The 16,046-nt window shown below is 40.2% G+C and overlaps 1 protein-coding gene across 2 annotated transcripts in view; it reads right to left on the bottom strand.

Annotated features, from left to right (window-relative positions):
* The window catches only part of LOC137503067 (putative golgin subfamily A member 6-like protein 3), a 39,475-nt gene that overhangs the window by 21,899 nt on the left and 1,530 nt on the right, over positions 1–16,046 (bottom strand). The window contains exons 1-2 of one of the 2 annotated variants that reach the window (XM_068230496.1): positions 11,161–11,304; positions 10,364–10,515 (exon numbers count right to left, since the gene is read on the bottom strand). In XM_068230496.1, coding sequence (XP_068086597.1) covers positions 10,364–10,366 — 3 coding nt within the window. In that variant the 5' untranslated portion in view covers positions 10,367–10,515; positions 11,161–11,304. Of the gene's footprint in view, positions 1–10,363; positions 10,516–11,160; positions 11,305–16,046 lie in introns of those variants that run through there. The other variant, XM_068230497.1, reaches the window with a different exon arrangement.

The following is a 16,046-nucleotide window of genomic DNA, read 5'->3' as shown; positions in this document are numbered from 1 at the left end:
TACGTACCAATCCCTGTCTGCCTCAGCCCTTGTTTGGAGCCATTTCTGATAAGCCTTCTTTTTACGTTTACAAGATGCTCTCACTTCATCATTCCACCAAGATGTTCGCCTTTTCCCATCTTTACACACAGTTGTTCCTAGGCATTCCCTTGCTGTTTCTACTACAGCATCCCTGTATGCCACCCATTCACTTTCTATATCCTGAACCTGCTTATTGTCTACTGTTCGAAACTTCTCACTAATCATATCCATGTACTTCTGTCTAATTTCCTCGTCCTGGAGATTTTCTACCCTTATCCGTTTGCAGACAGATTTCACTTTCTTTACCCTAGGCCTAGAGATATTTAGTTCACTACAGATCAGATAGTGGTCTGTATCATCGAAAAATCCCCGAAAAACTCGTACATTCCTAACAGACTTCCTGAATTCAAAGTCTGTTAAGATATAGTCTATTATGGATCTGGTACCCCTAGCCTCCCATGTGTAGCGGTGAATAGCCTTATGCTTGAAGAATGTATTCGTAACAGCTAAACCCATACTAGCACAGAAGTCCAGCAAACGCTTCCCATTCCCATTAGCTTCCATATCTTCCCCACATTTACCAATCACCCCTTCGTATCCTTCAGTTCTATTCCCAACTCTCGCATTGAAATCGCCCATTAGCACTATTCTATCCTTGCTGTTCACCCTGACCACGATGTCACTCAATGCTTCATAAAACTTGTCAACTTCATCCTCATCTGCACCCTCACATGGTGAATACATGGACACAATTCTTGTCCTAATTCCTCCCACTGATAAATCTACCCACATCATTCGCTCATTTACGTGCCTAACAGAAACTATGTTGCGAGCAATGGTATTCCTGATAAAGAGCCCCTACCCCAGACTCTGCCCTTCCCTTTCTAACACCCGTCAAGTACACTTTATAATCTCCCACCTCTTCCTCATTATCTCCCCTTACCCGAATATCACTTACTCCTAGCACATCCAGATGCATCCTCCTTTCTGACTCAGCCAGTTCTACCTTCTTTCTTTCATAAGCCCCATTAATATTGATAGCTCCCCATTGAATTCCATTTCGTTCGCCAAGTTGTTTCCAAGGAGTCCCTCGCCTGTCAAATGGGAGTGGGACTCTATTACTCCCATAGGTCCGAGGCTTGCTTAAAGTGTTCTGAGCTCGGTAAATTCATGAAGCAGGATGCTGCCCTACTTGCACATAGTCTAAGTGAGGACCTCTCCTCTAACGGGTTATGGACCACCGGTGAATTTTATAGTCCTAGCCGCCTGAGCACAAGGAGGGCCACGACTCAGAATATGTCCGAGATGCCCACTCCCATTCCATAGCAACTGGTATCCCGACTCTCAGGACCACTTACTAGGCCGCTCAGCCGTTGCCCATGGTTCACGAACTAGGACGTGACTATAGTAACCCACAAACATGAACCATTGAAGAATACATACAAATATAAAAATATGTACAATGAAATTCAATTATAATAACCCTAATACAGTGGTTTATGAACATATAACTTTCCCCAGCATCTAAATGGAAAGGAACAAAAATCAACTACATTGCTCACAGCATGCCATCAGCCAATCACTCTTCTAAGGCCTGTGTTCATCAGGGACATTATTCTTAAAACTGATGTGAGTGTGCGTGCCAGGTTCTGAACACACTTGTAACAGAAACATATGGGTTAGTGTTCAGAAACTCAGGAATAAGATCCCAGATACTGTAGTAAATGAAAGTGTTGACGAAATATGTATGCTGGTCAAGTAGCATGCATAGAAAAAAGCACCACTGACACATTTCATTCTTTACAGAATTTTTTCTGTGATAATTTCGAGCAGTCTATAATAGTTAGCACCTTCACATTATGTAAATTACATGGAGTTATTGTTTTTACAATTTATAATAAACGCCTCAAAAACAGTTCTGACCTGTATTTTTTGTGTTCGTAAAGGATGTTTGCTCTAAGAGTTGTTGCATGACAGACGTCCAAAAGACGTGTAATGCTACCTGTTCATGGATGTAGAGGTAAAGCGCACAGTCTCAGAACAGTCTAGAAGAGTGCGCTGTTACTGTCACCTGTGGACACAACATGTAAAGAGCACATTTATGTCCTGTACAGTATAGAGACATGCCTCAAGGATTCATTACCACTTTTGACCATACGCACATAACGACATTGTATGAGCAAGGCCTGTCTGTGAGGGCAGTTGCCAGCCTGGTTGTTGTTCACCATAGTAATGATGTCAGGACATACAGACGCTATCATTCAACACAAACTGTTGAAGATCAGTCTTACAGTGGTTGTTCATTGTGAACAACAGCAGCTGAAGTCCATTACATGTGAATCCTGGGTCGCAGGAACTAGTCAGACACAGCAACAGAACTACGTAAAGCCTTAAGGCAAACAACTGGTAGGGCTGTGTTTATGCAGGCAATCACAAACAGGCTCCATAGAGACCACCTACACTCAAAGAGTTCCTTGGCAAGCACATGCACATACAACCCAACATCATTGCACCAGTTACAGATGGGCAAAGGAGCACTTGGTCTGGACTCCAGTAGTATGGCAGTGGGTCCCCTTCACAGTGAATGCCAAATGTATCTGATGCTAAGTAATCATTGGAGGAGGGTTTCGAGATAGCGAGGTAATAGCAGACGAGTCTTGTATGCCATCCAGCATGTCCAACAGCGAGGTGGATCCATCATATTTTGGGGCAGCCTTACATATGGATGTGGAAAGCCACTCACTGTCATAGAGGTCAATATAACTGGTACACAATACCGGAACAGTATCCTTGAGCCCACTTTTCAACCATACTGAGATTTTTGCAACAGATTCATTCTGCAAGATGACAACATGCACTCATACTGCTCCACTATTATGAACCTCCTTTGGAGAGCCCAAATCCATTGGATAGACTGGCCTGCAGTATCTTTGGACATGAATCCCATTGAACGTGCCTGGGACATGGTGAAACAGGCAGTGGGCTGAGTGCCCACCTGTCAGAGAATGAGACAGGATCAACCAGGACAGCCTCAACCGCCTTGCGGACAGCATGCCGCAATGGGTCTGATTATGCTTCAGTGCACAAGGTATAGTAACACCGTAATGAGAGAAAGAATTAGATTCTGTTGTTCGATAGACGGGTGCACGTTGCTGGAGAGTAGTGTGTGTTGTGACTGCCGTTGCTTTCTTTTTTACATCAATCATGCTATGTCTGACTAAGTGTGTATTTGCATCCCATGTTTCCTGGGGTCATCAGCAACATAGAAACCCAGAACTCCAGGTGGTGCAAAACATTTTTTGAGGCGTGTATTATTATAATTTAAGTTTTGGCAAAGCAATTACAAATTAATGAGGAAAGATACAATCTACGAACATTTAATTTTACTATAAAAGTAAAGATCTGGAATTACGCTATCATTAACCGTGAACTGTAAGCTACACCACACTCAAGTTTATGCAATATTGGATACTCCGCGTGCTTTGTGTACTGCCACCGTTGAGCGATTAGCACAAGTATGTCTATCGTTTTCATTTCTCCTTCACTACCACGTGCACTGACTCTCTCTCAACGTACTACTCACTGTGTATGACTCGTGTAGCGTCCACATCAGTCCTGTTCGATCCTTCCGTTTGGGTCAAGTCTCAGATCAAAAGCCTCATTCTGATGTGACTAGTCATTTCCCTGTACACTTTCTGCATTTTAATTTCCCTGTGCATTCCCCTTTTTCTTGAAAATAGGTACCCTGGTCATAATTAGATGCCATTGAGGATACCTGCTAGTTTCACTCTAGAAAACCAGGTACAGTGAAACTCGGTTAAGAAGTTCCTGCATAAGAAGTTTTCCTTCATATTACGTGTGATTTTCTTTGTGCCTTGATCAGTTGTATTAAGATATATGTATATTTTTCCCGTTTAAAGTGTTCTGTTGTGAATATATTTCCCGGTTAAACAGTTCAGATTTTAGAGCCCCTTGAGATAGAAAACATCCGCTCAAGCAGCCCATGGTTAGAACCCTCCAGTCTTCGCGCAAGTTGCACCGTGTTAGACCATTCGCACGCTTGTGGTGTGCCTCTGGTGTCATGGAACCTGTCCGGACTTGCCAAGGCCATACGACATCACACTATGACAGACACCAGATGCTCACTCTCACCTTGTGGAATCAAAGCAAACCTATCAGTCAAAATTTCCACTCCACCATTCCATCTAGCGGAATAGAATCGAATGGATTCTACCCGGGAAACATAAAGCACACAATGATTGATTTCATCAAATTTTAATGCAGTAAGTTGCGTGCCGTGAAAGGGTGAAGTCATTAATCGAGGAGGCCTAAACATTAATTAAGAACCGTAAAGTATATTTGTCCACAACATTACTGTTTGTTAGGAATACATGTACAACAAACCTATGGAATGCCACTTATAAAATTATAATGAACACTTAAGGATCGTACATTCCAACCAATGCCAATTATTGTACTGACATACCATACTGTATATGGACTCTAACATGGTATGATTCTGAAATAAGGTCAATAATAATTGCAAAATAAACTAAATACTGTATAGGCCTAACCTATCATGAAACTGAATATTTTAAACTGCTTGATTTTTCATTTTCTTGCTTATTTCCTTCCAGGAATTCTCGCTTATGCTGTTGTTGCAATAATACTTATGGGCCTTGTCGTAGAGGAAATTACGTTTTTTAACTAAACTGATAAGATTTTCCGTGTCCATTATTAGTGAGGTGAACAAAAACAACTTCACAATTCTATGCAGGAAACAGCCAACTTGCCAGCTGATACACATGCTGCCAAACAGCCGGCCAAGAGATCCCGATCGTCTACAAAGTTGAACGAATGTTGATAACCAACTGGGTGTTTGTGGGAGGCACACAGAGGCGTTGCAATAAGATGTGTTGGCATAAAATTAAAAGTTATTTTTACCTTTATACAAGCTAAACATTGTATTAACCTGTCACTCGTAATTATTACATCGCATTATTAGAATGTAGCACAAGGATGAGGAGACATGAAATAAAATTCTCGCAGGGAAGAAACCTGTTTACGTTTAGATGTGCCAGCGTTGCTACTGTGCCTTTATCACTCCCACGTAATACCCCAGATACTATTCCATGCACTCATTTCTGCAACTTCAAACCTGTGTTTCTTTTCTTCATTACCTATAGCACGAAGAGGACTGAAGCGGAAAAATAAACTCAATACTGGCTTGGCCATGTGGTACTTGCAAAACAGCCAGAAACTACGCCCGTTGCCGTGACAACCAGTAGGAATGCAGGGGCGATTCAGGCTTACATATTAAGAATCTCTGAGAATGAGTTGCCAGATTTCCCATTTGCTGCCGTTAACCTTGAAGCAGGTGTGGTTGCGGGGGGGCGAGGAAGATAGAAAGCACATGCTAACGAACTCTTGTCCTTGCATCTGGTAAGCCTAAGCTATGGATTGCCAAGCATAGTGTAGCATCGTAATTAGTGTGAATAAGAGTCAGAGAAGTTAATTTTACTTGATATCAACGTACGGACGTTTAAAGTGAAAATGAGTGGCACTCAGAGGAAAGAGCTCAAGCGAAAGGCACTAACAATAAAAGACAAAGTGGAGATTATAAGGAAAGTGGAGTCAACTACACTCTCCCGTGTTGTTTTGGCAATGGAGCTGGGAATGCCGCCATCTACTTTGAACGGCATTATAGCGAAAAAAGAAGAGATCTTTGCTTCTGCAGGGAATACTTTGCAAGAAAGTTAAATCGGAAAGTACGATGAAGTAGAACAAGCTCTGCTAATATGGTTTAAACAGCAGCGAAGTTTTGAACATACCTTCCAGCGGGACTATTGTGAAAGAGAAAGCCGAAAATATTGCGTGCAAATTAAAGGTACCTTTCATCGTGTCGAACGGGTGGCTGGACTGCTTTAAAAATTGAGCTGGCATTTTTATACAACAATTTGTGGCAAAGCAGGGAATGTAAGTGCGAAGGAAAGGGAAGCATAAAATTTCCCTGTACACTTTCTGCATTTTAATGGAAGGAAATGGTTCTGCCTGCTAAAATAAGCAAACCTTGCAACATTTTAAATCTCAATGAATTCACACTTTTTTACCAGCTTATCCTGGATGTCACTAGTTTTGAAGGGAGAACCTTGCCACAGAGTAAAATTAAGTAAAATGTGAGTTATGGTATTGGTTGGTGCTAATATGGAAGGAACTGAAAAACTACCTCAATTGATGATAGGGAAGTGTAGCGAGCCACGTTGTATCAAAATGTCAGGTTTTTGCCGTGCAAGTACACCAGCAACAAGTCAGCTTGGATGACAAGTTCCCTGTCTGAAGAATATATGCAGGCATCAAATTAAAAAATGGGGAGACAGAAGAGGAAGATTGTGGTGTTTATGGACCACTTCTTTACTACTTCTATCCAAGGAAGGAACATCAAGGTAGAAGTTTTTCCACCGAATACTACATCGGCACTACAGCCCATGGACCAAAGAGTCATTAAGGTATTGAAGCAGAGGTATCGAAAATCAGTTGTGAGCTGTATGCTGCTACACATGGAAGCAGGCGAACCCATCCACAAACCATCTCTTTTGGACACAATGCATTTCATTGCCTCATCATGGGATTCATTGAAGCCTGTAATAATAGCAAATTGCTTCAGGAAAGCAGGCTTTGATGGTGGTACCAACAGCATAGTTATGGAAACTGGTGATAAAGAGCCTGGGTGCTGGATAACTATACCGCAGAAGATGGCAATTACCAGTAGTTTCAAAGACTTCACTGCCATTGATGATATGGTAATCACTTGCGAGGAACAGACCATCGATCAGATCTGCAAGGAAATTCAAGCAAGAGAAGAGGAGATTAAGAAGAAGAAGAAGAGGTTGAGAAAGAGAATCCCCAAAACCATCTTGCAGTGAGGCAAGCATCTGCCTTGAAAAACTGAGGTGGTTTGTGAAACGTTCAGCCAGTGTGCCTCAGAACACATGGAAGGCAATGTGGGAAATGGAGAGGTTTATACTTTAAAGCAGTAAAAACCTGAAACAGTCAAACCTGGAACATTTCTTTTCCAAGTAGAAGTCTAGACTTTTGTGTCTGAAAATGTATTCAATGACTAATGCAGTAGAGAATTTACATAATGTAGAGTTACCATCTACCGTTTTAATGTTCTTAGTATTACTTCTTGTATCTTGTGCAAGGTTTTATATAATATGTTCCCTTCACTTATCAAATGTATTTATAATATGGTGCGTTCAATTATTTTACTTTATCTCTAAAAATACATGTCATGATAATACAATTTTTATATTTTGGCTTTCTTTTAGCAGCTCCTATATATTGGCTTATTTCGGTATTGTTCACAAACAAGGAAATCTGTTGGCTGTGTGTTTCACTTGTATTTCAAAGTACAGAATAAGTTTTTGGGCATTACCACTTTTAAGAAGATTCCTGCTTAAGAAGCTTTTCTTTTTTTGCAGTCCCTTGAAAAACTTCTTAACAGAGTTCAGCTGTAGTTATTTCAACCCATTTACCCACTTTCTCTCTCTAAATATAGCCGACTGTCCCCACAGAACATTATTGGTTCCTCTCTTATTTTAACACAGGAATCAAGCTCATTTTAAAGTCCAAACTGCAGATCACAACTTATTTTTCTTTTTCAGTATTAAAATTTGTATTATTTTTTTGAAAAAATAATTTGATTTGTTTAGAGTCCACTTAGGAATAGGCACAAGCACCTAATCAGTAGCTTCGTCCACTTGTTCTAATATACAAATTTTGGTATATTCTGTCTGTTTTTTTAATTAAAAGATGTGCAGATGTTAGATTTGAATAGAGAACTAAATCATACCTTTTTCAGTAAAATAACTTATCCTGAGGGCTAATTAACAGTCTACAACCAAAATACAGTTATTCAAACATGGGCAAGGGGACAGAGAACATTCTAATTCTCCAAAAGTACATCTCTCGAGTTCACATTGGTGGACATGTGGGTAAAACAAACTAACAAACACCCTGATATCGGAATTAATGTCCTTTACATTACAGCCATTATGTAAGATACATCATCATCATCATCATCAGCGTTCTGCCATATGCCATGTCTTCATATGACAGGTCTCCACACAATCCTGTCTTTTGCCACCTTTTTTGTTTCCTCATACTTGATACTGTCCAGCATCTGATCTATTTTCCATCCTCTTTGTCTATTTCCATTCACCGCTCCTTCTATAGCATCTACAAGCATGCAATCTCTCCTCATCCGATAACTAATCCAACTGTGCTTGCTCTTCTTGATTACTTTTAATATATTTCTCTCTTCCCAACTATTCTCAAGACTTCTTCATTCTTTACTACTTCTATCCATTGTATGCTTTCCCTTCTCCTCCAAATCCACATCTCAAATGCTTCCAATCTTCTTTCGTCCTCTTTTTTCAATGTCCATGACTCAGCACCATACAGTGCCACACTCCATACAAAGCACTTCATGAATTGCTTCCCCAAGTCTCTATCCACACCCCCACAAAAAAGTCTATTCTTCTTATTTAATGCTTCCTTCGCAATCACACTATGAGTTTTCAGTGGTGGTGGTGGTGATTATTGTTTTAACAGGAAGTACAACTAGGCAAATATCCTCTATATAACACTAATCAGAGAGAAAAATGGAAGTGATCCGACACTTCAAAAAATGAAGTTATCTGCCAAAAGAAGACAAGGACCACGAAGGGTGTGAAAATAAAGGATTCCCTAGCCCTTGCAAACCTAATAGTGCTGGGGTCGGAAAATAACAGGAGTTCACCAAGAGAGGTCAGAAAGGATAGATGAAAGTTAGGAGCCTGGCACAAGTGGAAGCAATGCCAGGACTCTGCTAAGGGACCTATGTTCCCCAACCTATGCTCCAAAGTTCAGAGCCCTTGGGGCCCCTTTTAGTTGCCTCTTACAGCAGGCAGGGGTACAGTGGATGATATCCTACCACTCCCACCCACAGGGGGATATGAGTTTTCACCTCTCGGATGCACTTCATGTGCTTTGTTGTTCCACTTGCCAAGTATTTGAAAGCATTCACAAATAGCCATACCATGTGTTTCCTGGGGAATATAATGTGGTAGTGTCCCCTTACTTTCCACATAGGCAAGAAGCTGCCCAACCTAATAGGCGATTATTCCATTGTGACCGAAGATGTTCACAGTTTTGGGTTGTCATTTCCTCTAAACCCAACTACCTATGGTTTGCCTGCCAATACTCGGGAGGCTGACTGCAGTGGTTTCCCACTGAGAGATGGGGTCGCCACATCCCTATTGTTTAATTTTTTAAAAGTAACTTTATAATCTATTACTTCCATGATACAAACACTCCCATTTTCATCTGGAAATATATCACGAGCATTGTGTATCAGTACGTTAACAACAATTTTACTGAACTGTGGGTTTGTGAAAACTGGGCTTACTTTCTATAGAGACCTTGCGGTTAAGCTGTTAAATCTTAACCTAGTCACCATGTCTTAACATTTACATTAATAAATAATAATAATAATAATAATAATAATGATAACAATAATAGTTCATGGTGTTTTTTTTTTTTGCTAGGGGCTTTACGTCGCGCCGACACAGATAGGTCTTATGGCGACGATGGGATAGGAAAGGCCTAGGAGTTGGAAGGAAGCGGCCGTGGCCTTAATTAAGGTACAGCCCCAGCATTTGCCTGGTGTGAAAATGGGAAACCATGGAAAACCATAAGTTCATGGTGTAGGCTTCTGCAGTCACATCCTAGTTAGTGAATGATGGGGAGCAGCTGACTGATCTAGTAAGTGGCCTGAGAATTGGAATACCAGTTGCTACAGAACAGCAGTTTATATCTAGATAAAACACTGAGTTATGGCCCTGCTAGTGAAAAGTTACTGCAAGTAGCTCACAGTTGTCAGAAAGCATTCCTGGCCCAAACTATCCCTACAGTGGTCTGTTTTCAGAGGATTTTTGCTGCGAGAGAGTGAAGTTGGTGCACTTGGGATATATTATTCATTCGTTTTTAAATAACAGACATGAAAGGAGTGAGAATCATTGCTGGTACAGACAGGTGGGAACAATGGTAGGAGGTACTCAGAATTTGGGGAGATAAATGCCGAGTTAGGAATGAACTTATTTGATAAATATGTAAACCGGCATAATAGGCGGGGTCACATGAGGAGAATGGAGGATGATCGGTTACCAAGAAGAATAATGGACTCAGACATAGAGGGAAAGAAATGTAGCAGATCAATAAGATGCTGGTTAGACTCAGTTTGTAATGGGTTAAACATTACAGGTATGAAAATTAATGAGGCCAAAAAGCCTTAAAGACTTACCATAGTCCTTCTTCCAAGTTTCACGGAGCAAAAATGATAACACTAGCTGCAGGAAGTGATGGCCGATAGACAGCTTGGACACGGGTCACTGCTGATCTCTTCTTTCACAATAACTGTTGTATTCAAAAGTATGTAGAGCTAAGTATAAAACCCTATAAAGAACGAACAAATGGGTCAGTCCCAATCATTTGGTAAATACAACTTCAGCAGAAAAGAACTAACAGAACAAGCAAATAATAGTGAAAATAAAAACAAGCTATTAACATCCAGATTTGTTGTTTAACATGAAAGGTGACCACAGAAACACACAAATATTACATACTTTCATGATTTTCCATCTTTATGGCACTGAATTCACATCTTATTAAATGTAAATCAATATAAAATCAACAACTGCATGCAGGCAAAAGGCAGTTTCAATTTTAGACTGAAATTCTCATGAGCTTCATAATAAGCCAAATTGTTTACTGTAATTAGAAAATGTTGTTTCACAAAATGTACAACTATTTTCACAAATATCAGATGAAATAAAAGTTTGGTATACAGATCAACAATAAGTTGCTTTAAGATGTGTTAAAGTTTGGTAGAAATCAGATCAATTTTCTTAAAGTTATGAGTTTCCAAAGTGAGCGCTCCATTGGAAATGGAAAAATACTGGCACTTTTTTTTTTGTTGAACCTCCATTAAAATTTTAACTGGGTATGATAAAAATTTCTGCTACACATAATTAAACATACAATAAAATAAAATAAATTTTGGTGTAGCTTGTTTCTGTGTGGGACAAAGGGTAAACTCACCTTTTACTCTTCGGCCGGAGAAACAAATGCATACAAGACCTGCCTAGCAACGACTTTACATAAGTGCATACTTGATCTGCTTATGAACTTCAACTGTATTTGTTTTCGGCGCAAGATAGTGATGTTCTGTTTACTCTCTTGACTGTGATTATTGTGTTTTGAACATTAACTGAATTGCTACGATATGTTACAATGTTAATTTTTTGCCTGTGTTCAATATATTAGTTGTTTTAAGATCTTCGCTAATTGGCTGATGATGACACTTGAAATGTGTTGAAACCGGTCCCAATAAACAGGTTGTAACTACTTTTTAGTTCAACTTACTACAGAGTATTGAAAGGTGGATCCTTCCCTATAATATTGTACATCTTCTTATTTCTCTATTCAATACGGAACAATCATGAAGTTTTTAACTTTAAATTGACCATGGCTGGCATTACCCTGTAACTCACAGCTACCATTACCAACTCACGCAGAATAAAAACACAAGATTCACAAGAAAAGGCTGTGATAGAGACTAACCGATCTTTGGAAATCCAAGCCACTCTGTCATGAGAATAGTGGAGCCACACTCCCTTCAAGGGCCTTTTATCTATGCTGCAGCACATACTGCCTAGACAGCACGGAAGAAAGTATTTTAGTAACGATCACCCAGCATGTCAAATCTCTAACCTGGGGAACTACTTTGTTTCAACAGTAATCACTCCGGGGAACTGCACCCCCTGACCCCTTTTACATTTTTTCTACGGCAACAGCGAATACCCACCACATGGCAATAACCTTTTGTAACAGTTCAGAGCACGTTAAGATGCTCCTTCTGGTAATCCCCTGAATTAAGCAGAGAACAGAAGTAAAAAAATGCTTCACCCACTGCAGAGTCTCCTTGAGCACTATGTGAAGTGTGTTAACTAGGGTTGTGCCCATCCCTGCCTTTGCAATATATCTCGCCATGGTATGTCTAATTTTACCTCCTTCCGCTGTTTTATGACAATGGAGTTAATATACTACATTTTCCACCTCCTCAAGCGTAATTTTGCTACCATCATTGTCCTGATCCCCATGAGATCGGTTGTTCACAATGTCAACTAAAATGATTTCCTTTTACAATGACAATATTATCAAAATATTTCTTCCATCTGTCCAGTGATTCCCATGGATCTACCATCAATTCACCTGATTCACTCAAAACACTGTTCATTTCCCTTTTCCCCATCCATTTCTAAGATTCCTTATTACTGACCAGATAGGTATATCTGACACTAGGCCAAGCCTTTCCAGATTCTTACCAAAATCTCCTAACCACCGCTTAGATTCAACATTTATGCATTTCGTTCTCTTTTCTTCATCTACGTACAATTTTCTGTTTGCATCAGCCCTGGTTTGGAATGTCTGATACACCTTCTTTTTACTTTACAAGCTGACCTCACTTCATCATTTCACCAAGATATTAACTTCTCCCCATCTTTACCCACAGTTGTCGCTAGGCACTCCTGTGCTGTTTCTACTGCAGCATCCCTTATGCCACCCATTCTCTTATCCTGAACCTGCTTCCTGTCTATTATTAGCAACTTTACACTTATCATATCACTGTACGTGTCTAATTCCCACGCCCTGCAGATTTTCTATCCTTATTCGTCTCCAGACTAATTTCACTTTCTGTATCCTAGGCCTACATGTACTTAGTTCAAGACAGATCTGTATCATCAAAAATTTTGCAGAATACTCATACATCCCTAGCAGATTTCCTGAATTCAATGGCGGTTATGTTATAGTCTATTATGGATCTAGTGCCTCTACCCTCCCATGTGAAGTGATGAATAGCCTTATGCATGAAGAATCTATTCGCAACTACTAATCCCATACTAGCTCAGAAGTCCAGTAAACGCTTCCCATTCCTATCTGAATTATTATCTTCCTGCTGCCGATAGTGGGATTCAAACCTACTATCTCCCGGATGCAAGCTCACAGCCGCGCGCCTCTACGTGCACGGCCAACTCGCCCGGTCCTTCCTTTTTTAACACATATTAACAACACATTATAATCACCTATCTACTCCCTGTTATATCCTCTTACACCTCTATCAAGGTTAGTATATAACATGTTGCCCAGAACTGAGGTTTCTGCAATCGGAGGGCTTCGGCTACGCTCGATTATAAGTCAGCCAGTTACCCAACCAATAACCTTGACCGCTAGTATTGCTAAAAGTCTGTGCAGTAATACTGTGAGTGAGTAGTATGGGAGTTTCTTTAATATGTGCAAATGAGTTGCAGTTTTGATTTTATAGTTTTATGGTGCTTTCTATGACTAGTCCTTGTGGTGAATAGCTGCTTTCTTATGTCAGTGTTATTTTGTGTTTGACTTAAATTGATTTGTCTCGGGTTGCATATAAACATACCTGGTACGAGGTGTATGATTGCTCATCTCACGAATTCTTACAGTCCAGCAACTCCTAAAGTCCCTAGCAAAACTGTGTATGGTCGTCAGTTAAAACAACAAGACAAAATTTTAGATAAAATGTGTGGCCTTATTAACAGTATGACCTGCAAGGGGAAAAAAGTAAAGCAAGTGTCCCAGAAAGCTATCCTTGTGACTATCTCCTCCTTGAAACTTTTGATCTCAGGAGTTCAGAATCTAGGAAATAAGTACATTTTAACCCACCGACTGAACCAAGATTCACTTGAGAATTTGTTTTCCCGGATCCATTCTCGAGGAGGATTATATGGCCACCCTACGCCGATGAATGCTCTTTATTGTCTTTGGATGATTATTCTCTGAAATAATGCCAGTAAAATAGAGAAATACATGAGATGAAATGGCATATGGCTTTTAGTGCTGGAAGTGTCCCAGGACATGTTTGGCTCCCCAGGTGCAGGTCTTTCGATTTGACAACCGTAGGCGACCTGCGCGTCATGATGAGGATGAAATGATGATGAAGGCAACATGTACACCTAGCCCCCATTCCAGAGAAATGAACCAATGAAGGCTAAAAATTCCCAATGCTGCTAGGAATCGAACCCGGGGCCCGTGTGGCCAAAGACCAGCACGCTAACCATTTAGCTATGGAGCCGGACAGAGAAAAACAAGAACACATGAACAGAAACCTCTGATGAATATCTCTCATCATAAATGCTGAGGAAGAGCGAAATAACGTGTCGTGAGTTAGAATATTCTCCTGCTCAATGTTATTTTAAAGAAGGCAAATATGATGCTGTTCCAACATTTGCCAGTAAAACTGACACTGGAATGGGGGTCGAAGGTTTGAATTACATTGCAAGTTAGATAGCTAAAAAACATGTAAGCACTCATCCACACTTAGGTTTCCAAAGACGCATAGGAAGAACATAGGCCAGTACGTATTGTTCAGGGTCCTGGGTTCGAAATCTGTCATACAGTGGTCTTACGGAGCTGACAGCTGAATGGTTACAAACTGTACAAGATATGCAGAAAAGTTTTTGTTCTTATCACGGACTTACAGTCCGAAGAGAACCAGTTTCTTTAATATGTGTAAGTTATCGTAATTTAAGTAGTGATCTGGTGGCCACATTTGTGAAAATGAGGACATATGCACACATAAAACTTTTAAACAAATGTGAGGGAATAGTGGAAGCAAATGTGTCAACGTTATGGAGGGGAAAGTAAAGGAGATAAAGAAAATGAAGACACTTACCAATTAAGGTAAGACTCACTTTATCATAATAGAACTATTTGTTCGTTCTTTTATTCACTTGCTTGTTTATTGGTCATATTTAATGCACAGTTTTGTTTAACTCAGAATACTTTATTGGATTTCAGTAGCGTAGTATGGCGACTAAAATACTATTAGCAATAAAGATGGTCTTGCAACACGATTAGCTCTTGTATTGTACATTATTGTGTTCGTTATCTACTATTTACAAGGTCAATTTCAGAAAGTATAGGGGACACACAAGATAATAATTGGTTGGTTGGTTAAAACATATTGCAACCACTAAATTCCTTTGGAAAGCACTCCTGCGATCAGAGAGCAGTATCTGTACGATGTCACGCTCGAATAGCCAATGACTGCAAGCCAGCCATTGTGGGTAACCTGTTACATACTAACTCTGCCCCTCTAATGACAATTAATTCTTAACACATCCAGACACATCCTCTTTGCAGCCTCAGCCAGTGCTACTTCCATAAGTCCCATTAATATTGATATCTCCCCTTTGAATTGTTGCCATGGAGTCCTTCGCCTTAAATGGAAGTGGAATTCCATCACTCCCGTAGGTTGAAGTTTGCTTAAAACGTTTTGAGCATGATTGGTATGAATTCTACAGAGAGGAATGTTACGCTACTTAGTCCCAGTGCGTAGAGGTGGGCTAAACTGCTTTTTTTTCCAATAACATGTTCCAACATTCCAGTTTAATCGAGATAATATGTTCTGTTAACAAAAATAACATGATCAAAAACCAGAAAAGCATAACGTTACTCAACAAAGTATTTGCTAGATGGCACCAGATATCTTGACGAGCGAGTCAAGTCGCACAGTCAGTCAAAGGGGCGAGATTTCTTGAGAATCATTCATGTACAGTCTATTGCCATGCACTTCTGACCACACAGCTCATGTAGTGTAGTGTAGTGTAGTATACTACACTGAGAGCACTTTCAATTAATTAGTGCCAATAAAAGTTTAGCATACAGAAATACGACAAAACTGAATCTAGGAAGCATTAAATGTACACAGGGCTTGCACTTTTCACTTCTTGCTATTTGCTTTACGTCACACCGACATAGATAGGTCTTATGGCGATGATGGGAAAGGCCTAGGAATGGGAAGGAAGCTGCTGTGGCCTTAATTAAGGTACAGCCCCAGCATTTGCCTGGTGTGAAAATGGGAAACCACAGAAAACCATATTCAGGGCTGC

Source organism: Anabrus simplex, chromosome X (assembly GCF_040414725.1).
Source record: "Anabrus simplex isolate iqAnaSimp1 chromosome X, ASM4041472v1, whole genome shotgun sequence".
Lineage (NCBI taxonomy): Eukaryota > Metazoa > Arthropoda > Insecta > Orthoptera > Tettigoniidae > Anabrus > Anabrus simplex.
This window is presented reverse-complemented; position numbering and strand designations above follow the sequence as displayed.